At 38.6% G+C, this 19955-nt stretch overlaps 1 protein-coding gene across 3 annotated transcripts in view; it reads left to right on the forward strand.

Annotated features, from left to right (window-relative positions):
* The first annotated feature begins 9486 nt into the window (after nucleotides 1-9486).
* The window catches only part of SLC39A10 (solute carrier family 39 member 10), a 147683-nt gene continuing 137214 nt past the window's right edge, over nucleotides 9487-19955 (forward strand). For 2 of the 3 annotated variants that reach the window (XM_086719184.1, XM_025934838.2), the window contains exon 1: nucleotides 9487-9621. Coding sequence is in view for 1 of the 3 variants with exons in the window: in XM_086719182.1 (XP_086575308.1) it covers nucleotides 9576-9621 (46 nt within the window). In the remaining 2 variants the exon portion in view is untranslated. The remainder of the gene's footprint in view (nucleotides 9622-19955) is intronic. The other variant, XM_086719182.1, reaches the window with a different exon arrangement.

Here is a 19955-nt window from a genome sequence, read left to right on the forward strand (position 1 = left end):
TTGGGCTCTGTGCTGACATCTCAGAGCCTGGATCCTGCTTTGGATTCTGTGTCTCTCTCTCTCATACACAAATAAACATCAAAAAATACATTAAAAAAATAATAAAGACCAACTTACTATACTTGTGACTTATTTTCTAACTATGATTCATACTTACATACTTTCATACTGTGTGTCCAATATGACTGTACATACTGTGATTCTTTTTAGCAACTAGTTTTAAATTCCTTTAAAATGAGAAAACTGAAGGCGGCACCCGGGTGGCTCAGTCAGTTAAGTGTCTGACTTCGGCTCAGGTCATGATTTTGCGGTTTGTGAGTTTGAGCCCCGTGTCAGGCTCTGTGCTGACAGCTCAGAGCTGGAAGCCTGCTTCAGTTTCTGTGCCTCCCTCTCTCTCTCTCTCTCTCTCTCTCTCTCTCTCTCTCTGCCCTTCCCCCACTGGTGCATGGTTTCTGTCTCTCAAAAATAAATAAAAATGTTTAAAAAAGTTTTTTTTAATTTTTTTATTTTTTTCAACATTTATTTTTGAGAGACAGAGGATGAGCAGGGGAGGGGCAGAGAGAGAGGGAGACACAGAATCCAAAGCAGGCTCCAGGCTCTGAGCTGTCAGCACAGAGCCTGACGCAGGGCTTGAACCCACAAACCATAAGATCATGACCCAGGCCGAAGTCAGACACTTAACTGACTGAGCCACCCAGGTACCCCCAAAAAAGTTTTTTAAAATGAGAAAACTGAAATAGTTTTTGTATGGCAGATGTATTGTAACAAACTGAAGTACAAGATTCCTCTATAATTATCTTTTCTAATTGGATAATTGGATATTTGTACATAATTTTTGATTTGTAATACTTTTCCACAAATATATGCTATATGCTGACTTTCATATAAGAAAGGCTATCATTGGAAATAATGTTGTTAGGTTTTCATATTTTGCAAGAGTATTACTTTCAATGTACATGCTCAATCTAAAATTGTTAATTATGAAAAGAACAGGTGTTTTATGAGAGAGAGAACATTTAGTCTTCAATGTGTTTATAACAATAAGAAATGAAAATCTGTGACCATCAATTACATAGTCACAGGTGTATTTTTTGGTGAATGAGAGGCAAACAGATTTTTTCAAACAAAATCACAGGTGATGAAATTGAAAAATAAAGACCACTTTATCCTTACTCTCTCACCCTGGCTGGGAGAATAAGAAAGGTTTAGCCTCACAGGTGTTTTATATGCAAACCATTGGCTCTGATCAAATCACTCAGGGATGGAAATGAGATTTCTGTGGGGGCTCAGGGTGCTCCTATGGAGAAAATATTGGCCAGAGAGTCAGCTGTCTTATGACAATAGCTTTTCAAGTTGCCTTCTTCTGAGCTTCAGTGGAAGAAAAGGAAGATTACTTTTTTTAAAAAAAACAATCTATTCTTGGGGTGTCTGGTGGCTCAGCTGGTAAGTGTCCGACTTCAGCTCAGGTCATGATCTCCTGGTTCGTGGATTTGAGCCCCACCTTGGGCTCTGTGCTGACAGCCCAGAGCCTGGAGCCTGCTTTAGATTCTGTGTCTCTCTCTCTGCCCCTCTTCCGGTGGTGCTCTGTCTGTCATTCTCTCTCTCTCTCTCTCAAAAATAAATCAACATTAAAATTTTTTTAAAAAATAGATTGTTCAAAAAAATTTTTTTAATGTTAATTTATTTTTGAGAGAGAGAGACAGAGTGTGAGTGTGGGAGGGGCAGAGAGAGAGGGGAAACACAGAATCCGAAGCAGGCTCCAGGCTCTGAGCTGTCAGCACAGAGCCTGATGTGTGGCTGAAACTCACAAACTGTGAGATCATGACCTGAGCCTAAGTTGGACACTTAACTGACTGAGCCACCCAGGAGCCCCCAAAACAATCTATTTTTAACATTAAGGTAATATGTAAATATGGTTTACAAAAGTTTAAGATAGAGGCACCTGGGTGGCTCAGTCAGTTAAGGGTTGGACTCTTGGTTTGGGCCCAGGTCATGATCTCAAGGGTCATGAGATCCCACATGGGGCTCTGCGCTGACAGCAGGGAGCCTGCCTGAGATTCTCTCTCTTTCCCTCTCTCTCTGCCCCTCTCCCTCTCCCTCTCTCAAAATAAATAAACTTTTAAAAAGTTTTAAAAAGTTTAAGATAAAAAGGGAAATGGTTTCCCCCTCTCATGATACACCGAATTTCTTTCCCCTAAATTAACCACAGTTAATCATTATTGTGTGTGTGTGTGTGTGTGTGTGTGTGTGTATCTCAGCTTATACACACTTCTTTTTTCTTTTTAAGTACTTTGCCAGAAACTTTGATGCCCTAAAAGTTTCCCCATTCCTTTTTTAATTATTTATTTAAATCCAACTTAGCTAACATATAGTGTAATAAGGGTTTCAGGAGTAGAATTCAGGGATCATGACTTACATATGACACCCGGTGCTCATCCCAACAAGTGCCCTCCTTAATGCCCCTCACCCATTTAGCCCATCCCCCCACCCAATAACCCTCCAGCAACCCTCAGTTTGTTCTCTGTATTCAACAGTCTCTTACAGTTTGTGCAATTCTTTTTTCTTATTTACACAAGTGCGGTCATACCATACGTATTGCTTTACATTTTGATGAAAACCATATCTTGGAGACCTTTCCAAATCTGCAGATACAAATCTTCCTTCTTCTATTTTTTTAGTTCTATAATATACCACCAAATGCATGTACGGTAAGTTATGCAATCATCGTCTTTTTGACAAACATTTAGGTGGTTTTCAATTTTTGTTTTTGTAAACAATGCTACAATGCAAGTGTATCCATAGGATAATTTTTTAGTTGTAGAATTGCTGGGTCAAAGAGGATATGAATTTCCAATTTTGATAGATACTGCCAAATGCCCTCTTAGAGGGTCGTGCCTTAGTCCCATTGACCGAGAATAAAAGAGCCTCAGTAGCACTGGTTCTTTGCTTAATCATTGTTTCCAGCTACAGTAAAAGAAAAGGGGCCTATTCCAAACACTGGCAGGAACCCACCTACCCCCTGTAGAGTCATCCACCTCTCAGTGCACCAGAGAATTCACTGAACTCTGGTGAAGGCACTCAAAGGCATCACTCTAATTTCACTAGTCAGTTTATCATATAAATATGTATTTAGCATATTTATCAAAGGATATCCACCATATGCTAGTTTCCCTAGAGCTTGCTAATAATCTGGAATTTTTGCATCTGTCCTACATTTCATTTTGTCCTTGGGAAATATATAGTTCCAGCATCTGGATGGCAATAATAAATAATAATAGCTCCCCTATATGGGACTTTTGCTCCAGGAACTCAGAACACATTATGCACATTACCTCATTAATCATAAAAACATCCCTTTAAGGAAGGCATTTTCATCTGTATTTTAAAATTGCATAGAGCTTGAGCAACAGAGTGTTAAGGATTTCCCTTATGGGTCTTCATGAACTAATGGGTTTTATGTATTCGGGTCTCCTGATTTGAGTTCAGCAAAGTTCATGACAGAGGCTCTCTGAGTCCTCTTCACTACAGAAAGTCTCAATACTTTTATAAAAGTATAACCAGAAAATGGAACAGAGGTCTCCAGATAAGACAGAGAAGGTTGTGAACTACTTTTATCAAAAGATTTTGCCTTCTTCTATTAAACAACTGCAAAAAGAATAGAAGCCAGGGCACAGGTAGAGAAGAAACTATATTGTAGATTAAAGTTTACAACAGGATACCAGGGAGTTCTCATGGTGGTAATCAAAATGAGACAGCTGAATCTACAAAGCTTTCTGAAACACTCTCAAGCTACAATCGCATTGGAATGGAGGGAGATGAACTAAAAGTTATGCTTGATTTGATAGACAAGAACAAGAGTTTGGGGGGAAATCATTTAGATTGGCCAGTTGACATTGCCAGGCAAGACCCAATATCAACCTTGGCAGATCAATGTCTGATGATACCAAGGGGTTCGTTCAGTGCCTTCCATTCAGCCTTCCGTCCACCATAGTGTGAAATCTAGTGCTAGTTGCACAGAATTCTTGGTCTGATATGGGAAGGTTATCTACAGAAGCTCCCTGTGGGCAAGTAGAAACAGAGGCATGACTCCGGCATTTCCTTCAAGCTCGTTGGATTGTTAGCAAGTACACAATGGATTTTTCTATTGGTGCATTTCTATTCTTCTCTCAGAAAAGTTAAGATTCTGGGGAGAATGTCTTACCCAAGAAGGCAGAAATAACTTTCAAGCTGGGATCTCACTCAGGGACCCTCTTTCCACAGTTCTGAGGTCTTAACAAAGGCTGTCCTTATCTCTTCCTGTTGCAATTTACAGCAGAATTTTTCGGCAGAAAAATGCAGTACGGTGAACAGAAAAAACAATACCAAATTCCATAAATAAAATCCCCTCTCCTGCCTTATAACCTCCTCCAAGAATGACTTGTGAACCAGTAGCATAGATCAAAAGACAGTGTGAAGACTTTCCCAGAAAAAGTGCTGGGGCAGGATTTTTTAGCATTTCAAATACTAAAATAGATAGAAGGAATTCAGAAAAATAATGTGCAAAATACTGTGGGCTGTAGTTAGCAGAACTGATTTGCTTTCTATAGTAACAAAACTAGATGTGACTAACTTCAATGCTAAGAACAGCAGAGCTTAGCTGTATGGCTCATATTTATGTTAATTTTGGTGCATTAAAAGTTTTTTCATTGTTTTTGTTGTTTCAGACCACTGAAAATCACAAACACTTTAAGTAGGTGTCCTGAAAAATTGTGCCATATGTGGCCAAAAAGCTTCTTATGATAACATTCATTCGGGATCTGACACTTGAAAGATTTCATAAATGTGAAGCATTTGGTTTAAACAAACACACAATCACATACCAAGCTGTCTTTGGTAAGAAGAGACAAGGTCGCTCCAAAGGGTTCCTGTCTCCAGTAGGGTTTACCATTAGAGAATGAAGGCAAATTGCCAGTGCCTGTGTACATGAATTTTCTTTGTCCTCTTTTGTTTTGGTTGTGGGGCCTATCCTAGCGATTTTACAAGATGCCCGCTGTGTTCCTGAGAAAATAAAAAGTGCTAAGCATGCTTGCCTTCAGCTCGTCCTCACCCGTGGGAGATACCTGCAGTGATTAATTGCTAGACTCCTAACTGCTATTCTCTCCACTCCTTAGGTAGTTTGGTGTTAATCACAACAAAGTTATTCTTTCAAGTGAAAATGCTGGCAGGTCCCTTCAGGTTTTATTGGGCCCTAGAGATTCTTGGCCTAATCTGAATCTGAAGGTTAACTTCCAAAATGTAATTCAATTTATCTGATTTTTTTTTAAGTCGCTGATACTGCCAAAAATATAAGTAACCTTTTTACGATCTTTTTAGGCAGTTTCAGTGGTTTGATAGAATATTTGGTGCAGTAATCTTTGTATTCTCTTAAACTGGAAGGCCTCTCATGGAGCTACACAAAATTTTAGAGCTAGAAGGGGTCTCCCACCTCATCTAATACAAACCTGTCATTTTATCAGGTAGAAAATTTTCACGGTATGATATTTTTTCAAAATATATCACTTTTTTTTGGATAAAATAAGATAAGCATATGGTTCAAATGTCAAAAAGCATGAAACTTGAGCAGTGGAAAGTAAGTATTTCCCAGTTACCCAGTTAGCATTCCTGGAGAGAAGCACTTTTCCAGAGATATTTTATGTGTGCTATGACATCCTTTCAGCAAGAGCTCCAGACCTAACAGGGCCAGAGAGGTCACAAATGAATCACAATTTGATAATTATCATAAAGTAGTAGTGGGTCTTCTAATTCCATTATCTATTGGCTCGGCTCAGACTCTTACTATCTTGGACAAGTTAATGAATCTTTCTTCCTCGTTTTCCCCATTCATGTGGTAGCACTAATGATCCCCAGCAGGCAAGATTGTCAGGATTGAGGTAATGTACCAAAGTTTCAGGCAAACCCCTTGATTCTGACCGTGGGAAAGATACAATCTTTTTTTTTCCTGTTTTCATTTCAAATGCAGAAGACAAAGTCTTACCAAGGTAGGAATGAAGGTATCTATAGACTCTATATGGTAAGAAAGTATGTGTCATGATGTCTGTTTTCACAACTCTAACACTTACTTTCCCAGTCGTGATGAAGTTGACTGGCCTCTTCCTTCCTCATTGCATTAGTGGGTATCTTTAATCTTCTCCAAGACCACTTTACACAACCTGAACATCAGATGCCTCCTCGAAATGCACTACTTTCAAAGATTATACGCAGAAAAAATTACTGAAAGTGTAAGAGAGGTGGGGATTTATCATTTAATAAGTACTGATGATGTGACTAGTATGTACCAAGCGTTTTGCTAAGTGACACAGAACCAGGAAAAACAAAATGGAGAAAATAGTGCTAAGGACGGCTCTACTTAGGAACTGTTGGAATTCGAGGGACTGCTTGGTCTGAGAGCTACAAAATCACTAGTCTCGCTCCAATCGAAAATTTCAGTAATCAGTGGGGAAAAAAATCCAAGGGTGCCTGGGTGGTTCAGTCAGTTAAATGTCTGACTCTTGATTTCAGCTCAGGTTATGATCTCATGGTTTATGGGATCAAGCCTGCATCAGGCTCTACACTGATAACACAGAGCCTGCTTGAGATTCTCTCTCTTCCCCTCCCCTGTTTGCTCTCTTCCTCTCTCTCTCTCTCAAAATAAATAAATAAACATTAAAAATCAAAAGAAAACAAGGAAAAAAAGCCAACCAAACAATTTAAAGAATTTAAAGGTATTTATTGTCCATATGACGGACAAATCAAAAAATTGGGCAGGCTTCAAAAACTAATGGCTCTATAATATCAACAAAGCCCTACTTATTTTTCCATTGCTGTACTCTGTCTTCCATGATGTTGCTTTCAACTTAGCCTTGTCTCTTCTGATGGTCTCAAGGAGGTATTCGGATACAACCAAAGTTTCATGCTTCCTAGTTCATATGAACAAAAGCAGAGAGTACTTTTGTGGTAACTCCCATGGGTTAGAGAGAAATTTCCTTGTCCCCAACCTCCTTCCACTGTCTTCTCAATCTCATTGTCTCTAATTGGTTCACATGCCCACTCTGAACCAATCACGTGAACAAAAGGATGTGATATTGCTGGTTGGCTTAAGACAGTCAGCAATTAATCCTGGAGCTGGGTGATAGAAACCAAACCATGCTGGGAAACATGTTTACTTAGAAAGTAGAAAGAGGCCAGGATGGTGAGGAGGGATCTCACAAATGTCATCTAGAGCTCTTGTTACTTCTTTTTACTGCATGTCTATTCTATGTTGCTTTCTTGCGTTGACTCCATAAACAAGGTTTTCACTTTGGGTTCCTTCATAAATTTGATTTACACGTGGCTGAGGCTTGCCAGATGGACAACTCTATTTACTTTTTTTTTTTTTAGATATATATAGAGAGAGAGGAAGAGGGGCAGAGAGGGAGAGAATCTTAAGCAGGATCTATGCTCAGCACAGAGCCCAACCCAAGGCTTGATCCCAGAAACCTGGGATCATGACCTGAGCTGAAATCAAGAATCGGGCGCTCAACCAACGGAGCCATCCAGGCCCCCTGCCATGTAACGACTCTCAAAACAAATGCCTGTGACCCTGCAAATCCAAACCTGTCATTCACCTATGATTTTTGTGCTTTAGTTCAAAATTCTCAAATATAATTGGCTTGGCCTATCCTGTGGTTGACTCGCCTAGCAGCTCTCTACACACTGGTCCTCGCCTCCTATAGCAGGAGGAATAGGGTCATCTGATATAATCATGAATAACTAGACCCATCTGTTCAGCAGGGTTTGTGGGTGGGAACAGATTCTTTTGGAAGGGGATGTGGGCAGAAAGGCAATTATATACATCTCTAACCAGAAAAATCCCAGAGGTGAAAAGGATAGGGAGAAAATGACACCAAATTTAAAGATAAAAGGAAAGCTTGGTTCAAAATTAGGCTGTGTGACTGATCATAGATGTTTGCTTTATTCAGTATTTTAACCTTATAATCTCTGCAATTTACTTTTAAAAACATCAAAATACTACCTCAAGGAGAAATATTACAGAAGAAAACAATCTTTGATCATAATCTTGAACCTAAAAAGGTATTTACCCTCATTATCTCCCAGGTGTTGGAAAGTGCAACACATCTAAATTTTATGCGTTTTTTTGCAGACTGTTACTTCCTCAAAATGACTTTAAACATTGAAAAGGCTAACAGAATACCCTAGTAAAAATTCTCCCAACAAATGTGCATTTCACTCTTAAGTAACTTACCCATTTGCACCTTGGGATTTCCAAGAAGGTGTTAAGAGAGTCCCATGCCATCCCCAGCCTAACCCACTTTGACCCAGATGAACATCTGACTGATTAATATTTTAAAAATAAAAGAAGTAAAAAGAGGATTCTTTCAACACCTCCCACCACCCCAAACGGGGAGTGGATTGGGTTGAGGGCACCCAAAACTTCCCCCTGAGGCATGAAAATTGCACAGAGGTTATCTTGATGGTTCCAATCCTTGAATTAAGAACGCTTTGCCTAGACTAGCCCAGATTTCAAAACATAATAAAGTAAAGTTGAAGGAAAGAAAAATATAAGAAACAGACAACACTTTTCAAAAAAATGTTATTTGGCCTGTGGCTAATTCCGATTTTAGTTAAAAAACAAAACAAAACCCACTGATGGTTAAAACTAAACAGTACTTTAAAAAGAGAAGGGAAGACTTTAGACATAAAGGCAGAATTTTTTAAGTCAACATTTCATGCAGCAGCTCCTGCACGGCCTTCCCATTTCTCAATAGCTTTGATTTGTGGAAATAATGGTTATGCAATTTCCACACATTGTGCTCCAATCACAGCATGTAGGCAACAATGAAAAGAAAACAACTAGATGCACTCGAAGCTGGAGATTTTGATAAGCTTTTCTTTTCATTTCACAAGGGTTTTCAACTTGATGTTTTTCTGAGGCGACTGAGATAGTCCTATTGAGCTTTAATCGGATATATGTGAATACAGGGAAGTGTCTCGTTTTCTTAAATGTATCTATGGCCGCAGCACCGGTTCATCTAGTTGTGAAAAATTAACCAAAAAGAAACTATTGGACTATGAGAATTCCAGAGTTGACAGATTGTTGGTCTTTCTCTTAAAAAAAAAAAAAAAAAAAAAAATCCCTATGCCATCTGTTTACAAAAGATGAGAAATGTTGGAGAAAATTATTTCCCTTAGGGCACAATGCTACAGCCATTTAGAGAGAGGTCTCTGGCATTTTCAGTGAGGCTTTGGTACCAGGAACAAGACAGCATCAGGTCTGCACTGTCGTTGACCGAGAAAAACAAAGATGACTTCCTCTGGTCCTTATTTTAGTTTTACTCTTTGAACTTTCCAGCAGTTTATTTATGATTGTTGTTATTTTTAATTGGGTACAGATTGTTTTAGGAATCATCTTGGTTCCTTTTTCTGAAGTTGTTTTTTTTTTTTTTTTTTTTTTTTTTTTTGAGACTGGTTTCTAAGGTGCTCCACCTCCACCACCTGTCACTCTACGGGGGGCTATGACTTGAGGACACTCCTCGGTTCTGAGCTCAGCTGCGGACTGGATGGTGAAAGACAGCGGCAGGAGGAGGAGGAGGTTCAGATTTGGAGGTAGGTGGCAATACAGGATTTCAAAATAAAAATCCCCGCGCTGCCGCTTTCTGATAAATTTTCATACACTCTGTGGACCCGGAGAAATAACACTAATCTCTTGAATGTGATTCTCTCAGAAGGATTTTTCTCCTTACAGACAACATCCTGGGCGTTTCACCTCCTCACCCCATCATTTCTATGTGATTGATCAGACGTTGGTCACCTGTCACTAGATGGCATCGTGTAGTGTTTCCTAACAGCAGTACATAAACTGGCAAAATTACAGCTTTGCCCATTCGTTTCTGTATTTTCTTCCTTGGTGTGGATCTAGAGAATCTAAATTGGATACTGGATATTTCTTCTTTATTTGTTGTATGGATTTAGTTTTGTAAAATTTGGGTGTTCTTTGAGATCCTTTCTCTCCGTGTGTCTTGCTAGGACGTGACCTCAATGATTCTTAAGTCTGAAATAAATAATAAATTAGTTCTTCCTTTCTGAATTTTCCTCCAAGTCACACACCCAAATATTTACTGATAGGGACTTTGCAGAAATAAAATAAAACTCAACACATCCAGGATCTTTACCTAGACATGCAGGCAGAACAAAATACGTGTATGAAAACTTGTTTTCTCTAAGCATGGCCAGTTCCCAGTTGCAATCTAATTATGGATAAGCCAGGCTGATGGAATAATATAAAAATGATCAGTCGATGCTTTCAGGAACCTGTGAAATTCATAAAGGAAATAGAACAGCAATAAATAAGGAAAACTAACGTAAATAGAATAAAAGTTAATGGTCACAGTCTTATACTTTCCTGGATGTGACAGGTAATTATGACCATTTTTCCCATTTTATTGAGAAATAATTGACAATGACCATTTTTGTTTGTTGTATGCCAATAGACCGTATGTTACTGAAGAATAGATTCTAACTTCTATGCGGTCAATAAAACAAGACAAATCTTCCTAACTTTTAATTATGACTTAATGACCTGAAAACTTCTAAATAATAACAAATGATAAAATGTACTATTTGGAATGAGGCTAACAAGATAGATGACAGAGAGATCAGATGATACATAGCATCTATAACATTACTTGATATTCTGAATAGCTGTCTAAAATCTATAATATTAATTTTCTATTTTCATTTATTTACTATCTGAAAAGACAGTTCTGTTTTAATTTGTCTTTGTGTTTTATTTCATTCATTCAACAAATATTAGCTAAACACACTATGTTGGCTTAGATGATAGAGATGCAAAAGTAAGTAGGACACTTACTTACTAGTAAGTAGTAAATTTGCCCTCAAAAAATTTTTAGTCTTCTACATTGTTAAGAATCCATAGGGGCGCCTGGGTGGCGCAGTCGGTTAAGCGTCCGACTTCAACCAGGTCACGATCTCGCGGTCCGTGAGTTCGAGCCCCGCGTCGGGCTCTGGGCTGATGGCTCAGAGCCTGGAGCCTGTTTCCGATTCTGTGTCTCCCTCTCTCTCTGCCCCTCGCCCGTTCATGCTCTGTCTCTCTCTGTCCCAAAAATAAATAAACGTTGAAAAAAAAAAATTAAAAAAAAAAAAAAAAAAGAATCCATAAAGTAAGTTTCGGAATCAATCACTGGGGTTAGGGGGAGGAGGAGAGAGGGATACTGGGAGAGAGAAACAAAAAGAAGAACTGCAAAGAGTCTTAGACCAGGCAACGGGATGCATGGTTATGGTCAAAGCTCTGCTAATAGACCCTGGAGCTCCCTCACTGTATATGTAAATGAAATAATTTTATAATAAAGTGTTTTGTAGGGGTGCGTGGGTGACTCAGTCGGTTGAGCGTCTAACACCTTAATTTTGGCACAGATCATGATCCCAGGGTCGTGGAATGGAGCCCCAAGTTGGGCTCTGCACTGAGTGTGAAGCCTGCTTGAGATTCTCTCCCTCTCTCTCTCTCTCTCTCTAATAAATTTTTAAAAAATTTTTTAAAAGACTAAAGTGTTTGTAAATTGTAAAATACTTTTTTTTAATTTTTTTTTTACGTTTTTATTTATTTTTGAGACAGAGAGAGACAGAGCATGAACGGGGGAGGGTCAGAGAGAGAGAGACACACAGAATCTGAAACAAGCTCCAGGCTCTGAGCTGTCAGCACAGAGCCCGATGCGGGGCTCAAACTCACGGACTGAGAGATCACGACTTGAGCTGAAGTCGGACGCCCAACCGACTGAGCCACCCAGGCGCCCCTGTAAAATACTTTTTAAATGTACAACTTTTTAAAGCTTTTTAATTTCTTTCTATAAGAACCCCGCGGTTTTCTAATAGAACTTTCATCCAGCAATCAAATCTTCCTTCCTCTTAATTTACCCTCTATTTCAAAATTCCAACTGCATAAATAAACCCTATTAAGTTTACAATTCCCCTTGTGAAACAAAACAGAAACACCAGGATCTTGGAGAGTAAAAAGGTAGAGAGCTAAACTAAATGGCCCTGTGATCACATCAGACTCTGAAACATTGAGACTCTGGGATGATCACTTTCCCATTCTCTACTCTGCTAATTCTTGTTGCTTCCCTTGGTTTTTGCACATGAGAAATAGAATTTCAAGCACATTTAGTTACAATAACACATGTGTGATAAAGGGACCTCTTGAAAGTTTCATTTTGGTCCTATAACTACCTCGTTTACACTTTGGTGGTAGAAAAAAAAGATCCAGTTGATGACTGCATTAAGAGATTTGGTACAATAGCATCTATTCTTAGACTAGTTCGATAATTATGCAAAATATTTCTTATTTTCCATTATGGCCAGTCATTTCATATTCTCCAAAAGGAAAATCAGAAAACCTATTTTCCAGGGGCACCTAACTGGCTCAGTCAGTAGAGTATGCAACTCTTGATCTCAAGGTCATGAGTTCCAGCCCCACATTGAGGTGGAGCCTACTTAAAAAAACAAAACTTATTTTTCCACAGATTGTATGCAGAAATAAACATGTAAGGAACTCTAAACTCAAATATATGTAAAATCACAATGAAAAATACATAAAATGGGGTTCTTTGTCAAGTCCTTGACTGGATCTGGATATGGAAAAGGGTTTTTTATCTTAATTCCCTAGTCTATTATCTGAGGATTTTGTGGTTTTTAACATTTTTTTTATATTTATTTTATTTTTGAGAGAGAGACAGTGCCTGAGTGGGAGAAGGGGCAGAGAGAGAGAGAGAGAGGGAGATACAGAATCCCAAGCAGGATCCAGGCTCCGAGCTGTCAGCACAAAGTCCAACGTGGGGCTTGAACCCACAAACGACAAGATCATGACCTGAGCTAAAGTCAGACTTTCAACCAACTGAGCCACCCAGGCACCCCTGAGGATTTTGTCTGTTATTCTGTTACTGTATTAAGTTGCATTTTTAGTATGATGACAGGTTATTAATAAAGGCAAACTTCAAATTAAGCATTTGGGCTGAAAATGTTCCCTCAATATATCAGTATATCCTTGTTTGAAATAGTCTTATTTCACTAGGAAAAGAGAAAAAGTTGCTTGGATTCATTCTACCTAAAGTAAATTATGCCTATCCTTATTTTGAATGATTAGTTTTGTTCTAGAATATTTATTTGCCATCACACATAGGCTGGGAGAAAACTTGAAGGGTTGGAAATGAAAGTTCAGAGATCGAGATATCTATCTACCGTATTATTTGTTTCCTGGGCTTCCCTTCATTTTTCAGGTTCATGACATTTTTCTCTTTGTTTAAAATATTATTTCAAGCCAACCAAATGTCTCAAGAATGAATTATTAGTATTTGTGCACAAGAAACCTAGAAAATGGAGTTCTACATCATCAGTTCCACAGACCATAGCATTTAAGCCTTTTACCTCAGTATATTTTGGCAAAAAGATGGTCTTTATCATAAAAGTGTATGTACCCACATTTAGCCATGAACAAAACGTCCCTGGAAAGAAGCAGAGATTTTTTTTTAAAACTTATTTTGGGAAAGTGTGCTGAGGGTTTTCCCTAAAAATAAAATGGCATTTCATCAGTACTGGTCATTTTTTAGCCACATATGACAAATGATCACAGATGCTCATAAAAATCTAAAAGGAACTGAATGTTGTTCGCTTCTGACACGACAAATGTCTTTCCTTTAACTGCATTTTAAAACAAAAACAAACTTTACCACTTTGATTAAAGAGAATACAGGAAGCCATATGGTCCCACCCAGAGTTCCTGCATTCAAAATGTCCTCATGGGGAAGAAGGTTGAAGGTGTTTTTAAGAACAGAACTTTCATGTTTCTGCCTGTTAACAATGGCACTTCCTGTTTTGACCTCTAACTATGCTAGGCTATCAAGAAAGCAAAATGATAGACTTCTGCTTTTTGCACAATAAAGAGCATTCTTACTCCCTGTCGCCATGTGTGTTTAGAGTGAAGATTATTGAAGCTCAGTTTTCCTGAGATCCTACACATTGATCTGTGGTCTCCCAACAAAGGCTGGGATTTTCAAAAATTTCGGTTATCTAGCCATTAGCTTGGTATTGAAGTCAAAAGAATATGCACTGTTCTTTGTCTCAAAGACAAATACAGCTACATGTTGCTTCTAAATGGCCCCAGTGTTTTACCAAAATTTATTAACAGCCCTTAAGTGAGTCAGGACTCTGTGACTGCCTCCTTTTAATATACCGTCTTCTGGGGTGCCTGGTGGCTCAGTCCGTTGAGCATCCAGCTCTTGACCTCAGCTTAGGTCTTGATCTCAGGGTCATGAGTTGAGTTCAAGTCCTATGTTGAGCTCCACACTGGGCATGAAGCCTACTTAAAAAAAAAAAAAATTAGAAAAGACTCTTTCTCTCAAAAAAGAGAAAAAGGAAGAAAGTAAGGAGACAGAGAAGGAAGGAAGGAAACAGAAAAGAAGAAAAATAGAAAAGGTGGGAGGAAGGGAGGGAGGAAGGAAGGAAAGAAAGAAAAATTAGAGTAGAGTGAGAAGGCCATCACTTCAAAGTGATGCCAGATTGGCAGAGGCTCTGAGAGGGAGGGCCTCAGGTCCCTCCCCAAGAGAATATTTGTCTTCGGGCAAGAAAGAATTCAAGAGCAAGCCATTTAGAGAAAGGGACAAAGATTTATTAAATATAAAAGTAAGAAAGGAGCTACTTTATAGACAAAGTAGCAGTCTTTCCTCCCAGGTAAGGAAGAGGAGTCTCCCTTTGCTTCTAACTAAGGGTTTTAGAAGTTTGTTTGTTTGTTTGTTTGTTTGTTTGTTGAGGTTTTTTTAAATTAGCTAAACCACAGGGGTGCCTGCCTGGTGCAGTTGGTAGAGCATTTGACTCTTGATCTTAGCATTGTAGGTTCAAATCCCATGTTGGGTATATAAAGTACTTAAAAATAAAATCTTTTTTAAAAAGTGTAGCTAACCATATAGGGACGGGCATACTTTTTCACTTTGGGTTAAAATTTACATTAGGTGGTTGGTTTTTCCATTGTGTTAGGGTGTGTTAGGGTTGTGGAATTACCCACAGGGAGAAATATTAAGAATACCCAGCATTTATGACTTCTACTGCTGGAGGGAGCGGGGTCTTGTGGTCTTCCATGAGTCAGATCTTGTGACTCTTTGTATAAGTTGCTGACTTTTAGAATAAGGGTCAGCCTAAAGCCAAAATGGCTTTACTTTGGTTAATTTGTCTCCTAAGCTTCCCTTCCTTCCTGCTCAAAAGTAAGAAAAAAAAAAAAAAAACTGCTTGACAGATTCAATAATCTGAATACCTGTTGCTTCCCAAAACGGGAAAAAAAAAATTTTTTTTAAGCAAATCCTGTGTCACTTAGTATAAAAACCAATTCATGTTATTTTTTAAAAAGTAAATACAGGGGCGCCTGGGTGGCTCAGTCGGTTAAGCTTCAGCTCAGGTCTTCAGCTCAGGTCACGATCTCACGGTCCGTGAGTTCGAGCCCAGCGTCGGGCTCTGGGCTGATGGCTCGGAGCCTGGAGCCTGCTTCCGATTCTGTGTCTCCCTCTCTCTCTGCCCCTCCCCCGTTCATGCTCTGTCTCTGTCTCAAAAATAAAAATAAACGTTAAAAAAAAAAAAAGTAAATACAGATTACGGTGTGCCAAAGTGGCTCAGTTGGTTAAGCGTCCAACTTTGGCTCAGGTCATGATCTCATGGCTTGTGAGTTCCAGCCCCGCATCATGCTCTGTGCTGACACCTCAGAGCCTGGAGCCTGCTTAGGATTCTGTCTCCCTCTCTCTGCTCCTCCCTTGCTCACACTCTGTCTCTGTCTCTCTCTCAAAAATAAATAAATGTTAAAAAAAATTAAAAAGATAAAAAGTAAATGCAGATTGATGGAATGCTGAAAATAAATAACAAGCATTTTAGAAGGTAATGTACTCAAAGTTAAAAAAAAAATACTACTACATATTGAAAGAGGACACTATTTAAAGTAGAAAAAATTTCAGAACAATTCTATTTTCTCTGTTATTGTGAGAGCAACAGTTTATTAGAAGTGAAAATGTATTTTCTCAACAACGACAAACCTTACCCTGGAATTTGTACTTCAGTTCTTGAAAGAAGTTATATATTTCTATATTCATAAAAAAGCAATGTGTGGGCTTTCTTTCCTAGATTCTATAAAATCTTCCTGACATATAAGTGCATATACTATGTAATATATGTATACAATTTATATATGTATAGACATAAATGTTTTAGGAAGACTAAGTGACTGCTTTTTAAAAGTATTTCAGTAACTGGGATAAATACAGTAAAAACAAATTCCTTTAAGCATTTATTATTATCATTAATGGTTTATGTATCACTTTTTAAAAAATAAGAAATGTATATGTTTCAATTCCAGATTGATACTCATACCAAATGATACTAAAACAATAAAACACTTTCTAAAGCAGAAAATAAGCAAAACATCCTCCAAGGTTGCTCTTGGTGTAGCTAACAGCAAAATTGTCGACTGCTAATCCTATTTGGAAATCTGTGCAACTCGATGAGCAAATGCATGAAAGATATTAATGGGGATATCTGAGAAAACCAAAGATAACTAGAAATGTCAATTTTTAGAATGTATTCTAGGGCAAAAATAAGTTTTAAATGCAGAAGATTTTCTGGCACAATAACTAAAGTGATTAGGTTTACTTTTATAAATTTATAAAACTGAAATAACAATAGGTAACTGTCAAAAAGGAATGTTTTCTCCTTTTCCATAAAACAACAAACACTTTGGGGGCACCTGGGTGGCTCAGTCAGTTAAGCATTCGACTTCAGCTCAGGTCATGATCTTAAGATCCATGAGTTCAAGTCCCGCAGCTCAGAGCTTGGAGCCTGCTTCAGATTCTGTGTCCACCCCCAGCCCCCTACCTGCCCCTCCCCTGCTCACGCTCTGTCTCTCAAAAATAAATAAATGTGAAAAAAAAAATTAAAAACAAAACAAGACCCCCCCCAAACACTTTGTTAAATAATTTTGCTGTAAAAATGATCACTGGTACATACTTTCCTTAATTCTTGATTTATGTGTATTTTTTATATATTTTCCACAGGGTAAAGCACCTGTGGAAAATATATAAAGCTTTTATATATTTTCCACAGGTAAAGAGTTGATGAGTTGTCTTGATTCATTATCAATAGCAGTCAGGTCAGAGGACTAGATAACAGATAAATAACTTTTGAAAAACCTTTATAAATAAAATATATAATGTGGCCATGATAATCCATCAAGTTCAAGGAGATACTCAATATCTGCGATCACTTTTATTTCTAAAAGGCAATTGCTCAGCAGGCCCAGTTTTCGATGGTGAGTGCTAAAGAGCAGAAACTATGGAATCAGCTGGTCTGTATTTAGATTATAGCGTAGTAGTACCACTCGTTAGTATCTCTAGTAAATTACGCAATTTACCCCAGTAAACTGTTGTTTTCTCCTTTTTAAATGGAAATGTAACAGCCCCTTCTTCACGAGGTTGTTCAGAGCCTTAAATGAGATAATTCCTCCATAGTGCGACACAGTAAACATGCTATAAAATTACCAGTTGCAATAATATTGTTGATGTCGGTGCGAATGATGATGCTTATCCTATTAGGGTTTTAAATTTCCTCTTGACCTGAGAGTTTCAGTTTTATCTGGGACTAGAAGTGAGCACACACACACCCGCCCCCACCCCACCATTCATGCTCTCCTTGAGACCGCAATATCTACAGAGAAGTAAAATGTTAGAATTACACTCTCCCGTTCCTGACACCTTCACATCTCAGTAGTTCTAAGGAAGTATGTAGACTCCAAGAAGGAAAAAGCCAACCCTGAATTTGTGGGAGCCACAATTGAAGGGACAGAACCCACAATGCCAGCACTGTTTTCTCTGAGATTTGTTCTCTTTACAGTGAAAACTATTGGGCTCAAAGCTCTGAATTTCATCAACTCAAAGGTGTAAATCTTGAGGTCAGTTTAAATCTCAAATGTGAAATTATAACCCTAGAGGATTCAATACAATTATAAAGTCAAGTTTGGAAGTTCAGGAACATAACATCTATATACCAAGGAAAACAGAGGGAATTAACAGGCTATAAAAATCACAAAAGCTAGAAATATGCAGTGGATTAGGGTTAGATGGGGAGCCATTTTGATGCTAATTAGGATTGCAAACCCCTCCCAAGACCAGGGCAGAAATACTTATTCTGAGCCTGGCTGAGAGCATTCTGACCTCTCACCCTGTCTTCCACTGACCAAGATAGAAGAATAGTTATTTAAGGGAGAGCAAAACTGCATCCTTTTTCTTTGGACCTAAAGCACCTTGAAAGCTGTTGCCGGGTAAGTCTTCTTATGTTCAACCCACCCTATGCTTAAGACAAATTAGTACCGAGGCCATGGAAAGGATACTTAGTAATGTAGTGTGTATTTCCTTACTATATAAATATTTGAACTGATGTCATGGGGAATGGCAGTGGACCAAGAATCAAGAATGGCAGAGTGCTTCTGGGCTATTAGTGGAATATTTTCTTGAAGACATAAACTTGAATTTCTACATCATAGAAACTGACCCTCCATGGAGAAATTTTGCCACCTTTAATCTGGAGATTCACATACCTTATCCCCTTCCCTCTTCCAGCCCCATCTCTCATCATTACCAGAGTAACCAAGCTAGGAATTACTAACTATAGGGAAGAATGTAAGTGTTTGGCATGAAGGAAGTTAAATTATTGATGTGAGTTGTACACACATGCAATTATTCACTTGAAGATTTAAATTGTTACATCTGTGTTTTTCAAAGGAAGTCTTCGTAAGAAGAAACACAACTCAGGTGACTGGCCCTTTGCCATATCTCTAAGCCAGGTTAACTGTTCATTTAAGGTCTTATGAGTCAATAGTGTGGTCCACAGAATTATAATTGTGAAGAACCAATAAAACAGATTACAGGTTTGATTTGATCTTCTCAAGATTTCTTTCAATTCTGTGCAAAACTGTGTAAGAAGTGTGTGTGTGTGTGTGTGTGTGTGTGTGTGTGTGCACTTTGCTGGGTCAGGGAGAAACATTTTCTTTTCCCTCCTAGATTCTGTGGCTGGTCTAAGAATTAAACCAACATAAAGCAGATTAACGGAAGAATAACATACAAATTTATTTAATATTTTTTTTTTACAAATGCATGAAAGTCTTCAGATAGAAAATGGAGACCTGGGGCACCTGGGCGGCTCAGTCATGGTCTCACAGTTTGTTAGTTCGAGCCCCACGTCGGGCTCTGTGCTGATAGCTCAGAGCCTGGAGCCTGCTTCAGGTTCTCCCTTTCTCTCACTCCTGCTCACTCTGTGTGTTTCTCTTTCTCTCAAAAATAAATAAAACATTAAAAAAAAAAAAAAAAAAAGAAAATGAAGACCTGAAGAAGCCATCAGGCTCAAAAGCTCATAAAACTTATTACACAAAGAATGATAAATTGTGAGGATCTGATAAGACAAAGGGGCATGGATTAGGGTGAATTGTGTGTCCCAGTGAATTGTGGGACAGTGATTAGGAATTATACGATAGGGAAACTAGTGGAAGATAAGGGTTATTTTAATATGCGTGTATGAAAGGACTTCCAGTCCCTGGTGATAAGACTGTTCTCTTCCTGGTTGAGGGAGGGTGCTTTTCCCTTTGGAAATTTTATGACCTGCTTTTAGGTAGAAAGAGGGAGACCCAATAGCCCTTCATTCATCTTCTGTTTCTTAAGTTCCTTCAGTAGAGAGAGAGATCCCAGGTAGGCTCTGCACTGTCAATGCAGAGCCCAATGTAGGGCTCAAACCCGCAAACCTGAGATCACGGCCTGAGATCATAAGCCAAGCCGAGCAGAAGTCTGACTCTTAATCAACTGAGCCTCCCAGGTGCCCCTGGGGTGGCATGTTCTTAATCCCTTCACCTG

This window comes from Puma concolor, chromosome C1 (assembly GCF_028749965.1).
Source record: "Puma concolor isolate L17-30 chromosome C1, mPumCon1.1.hap2, whole genome shotgun sequence".
In the NCBI taxonomy this organism is placed as follows: Eukaryota; Metazoa; Chordata; class Mammalia; order Carnivora; family Felidae; genus Puma; species Puma concolor.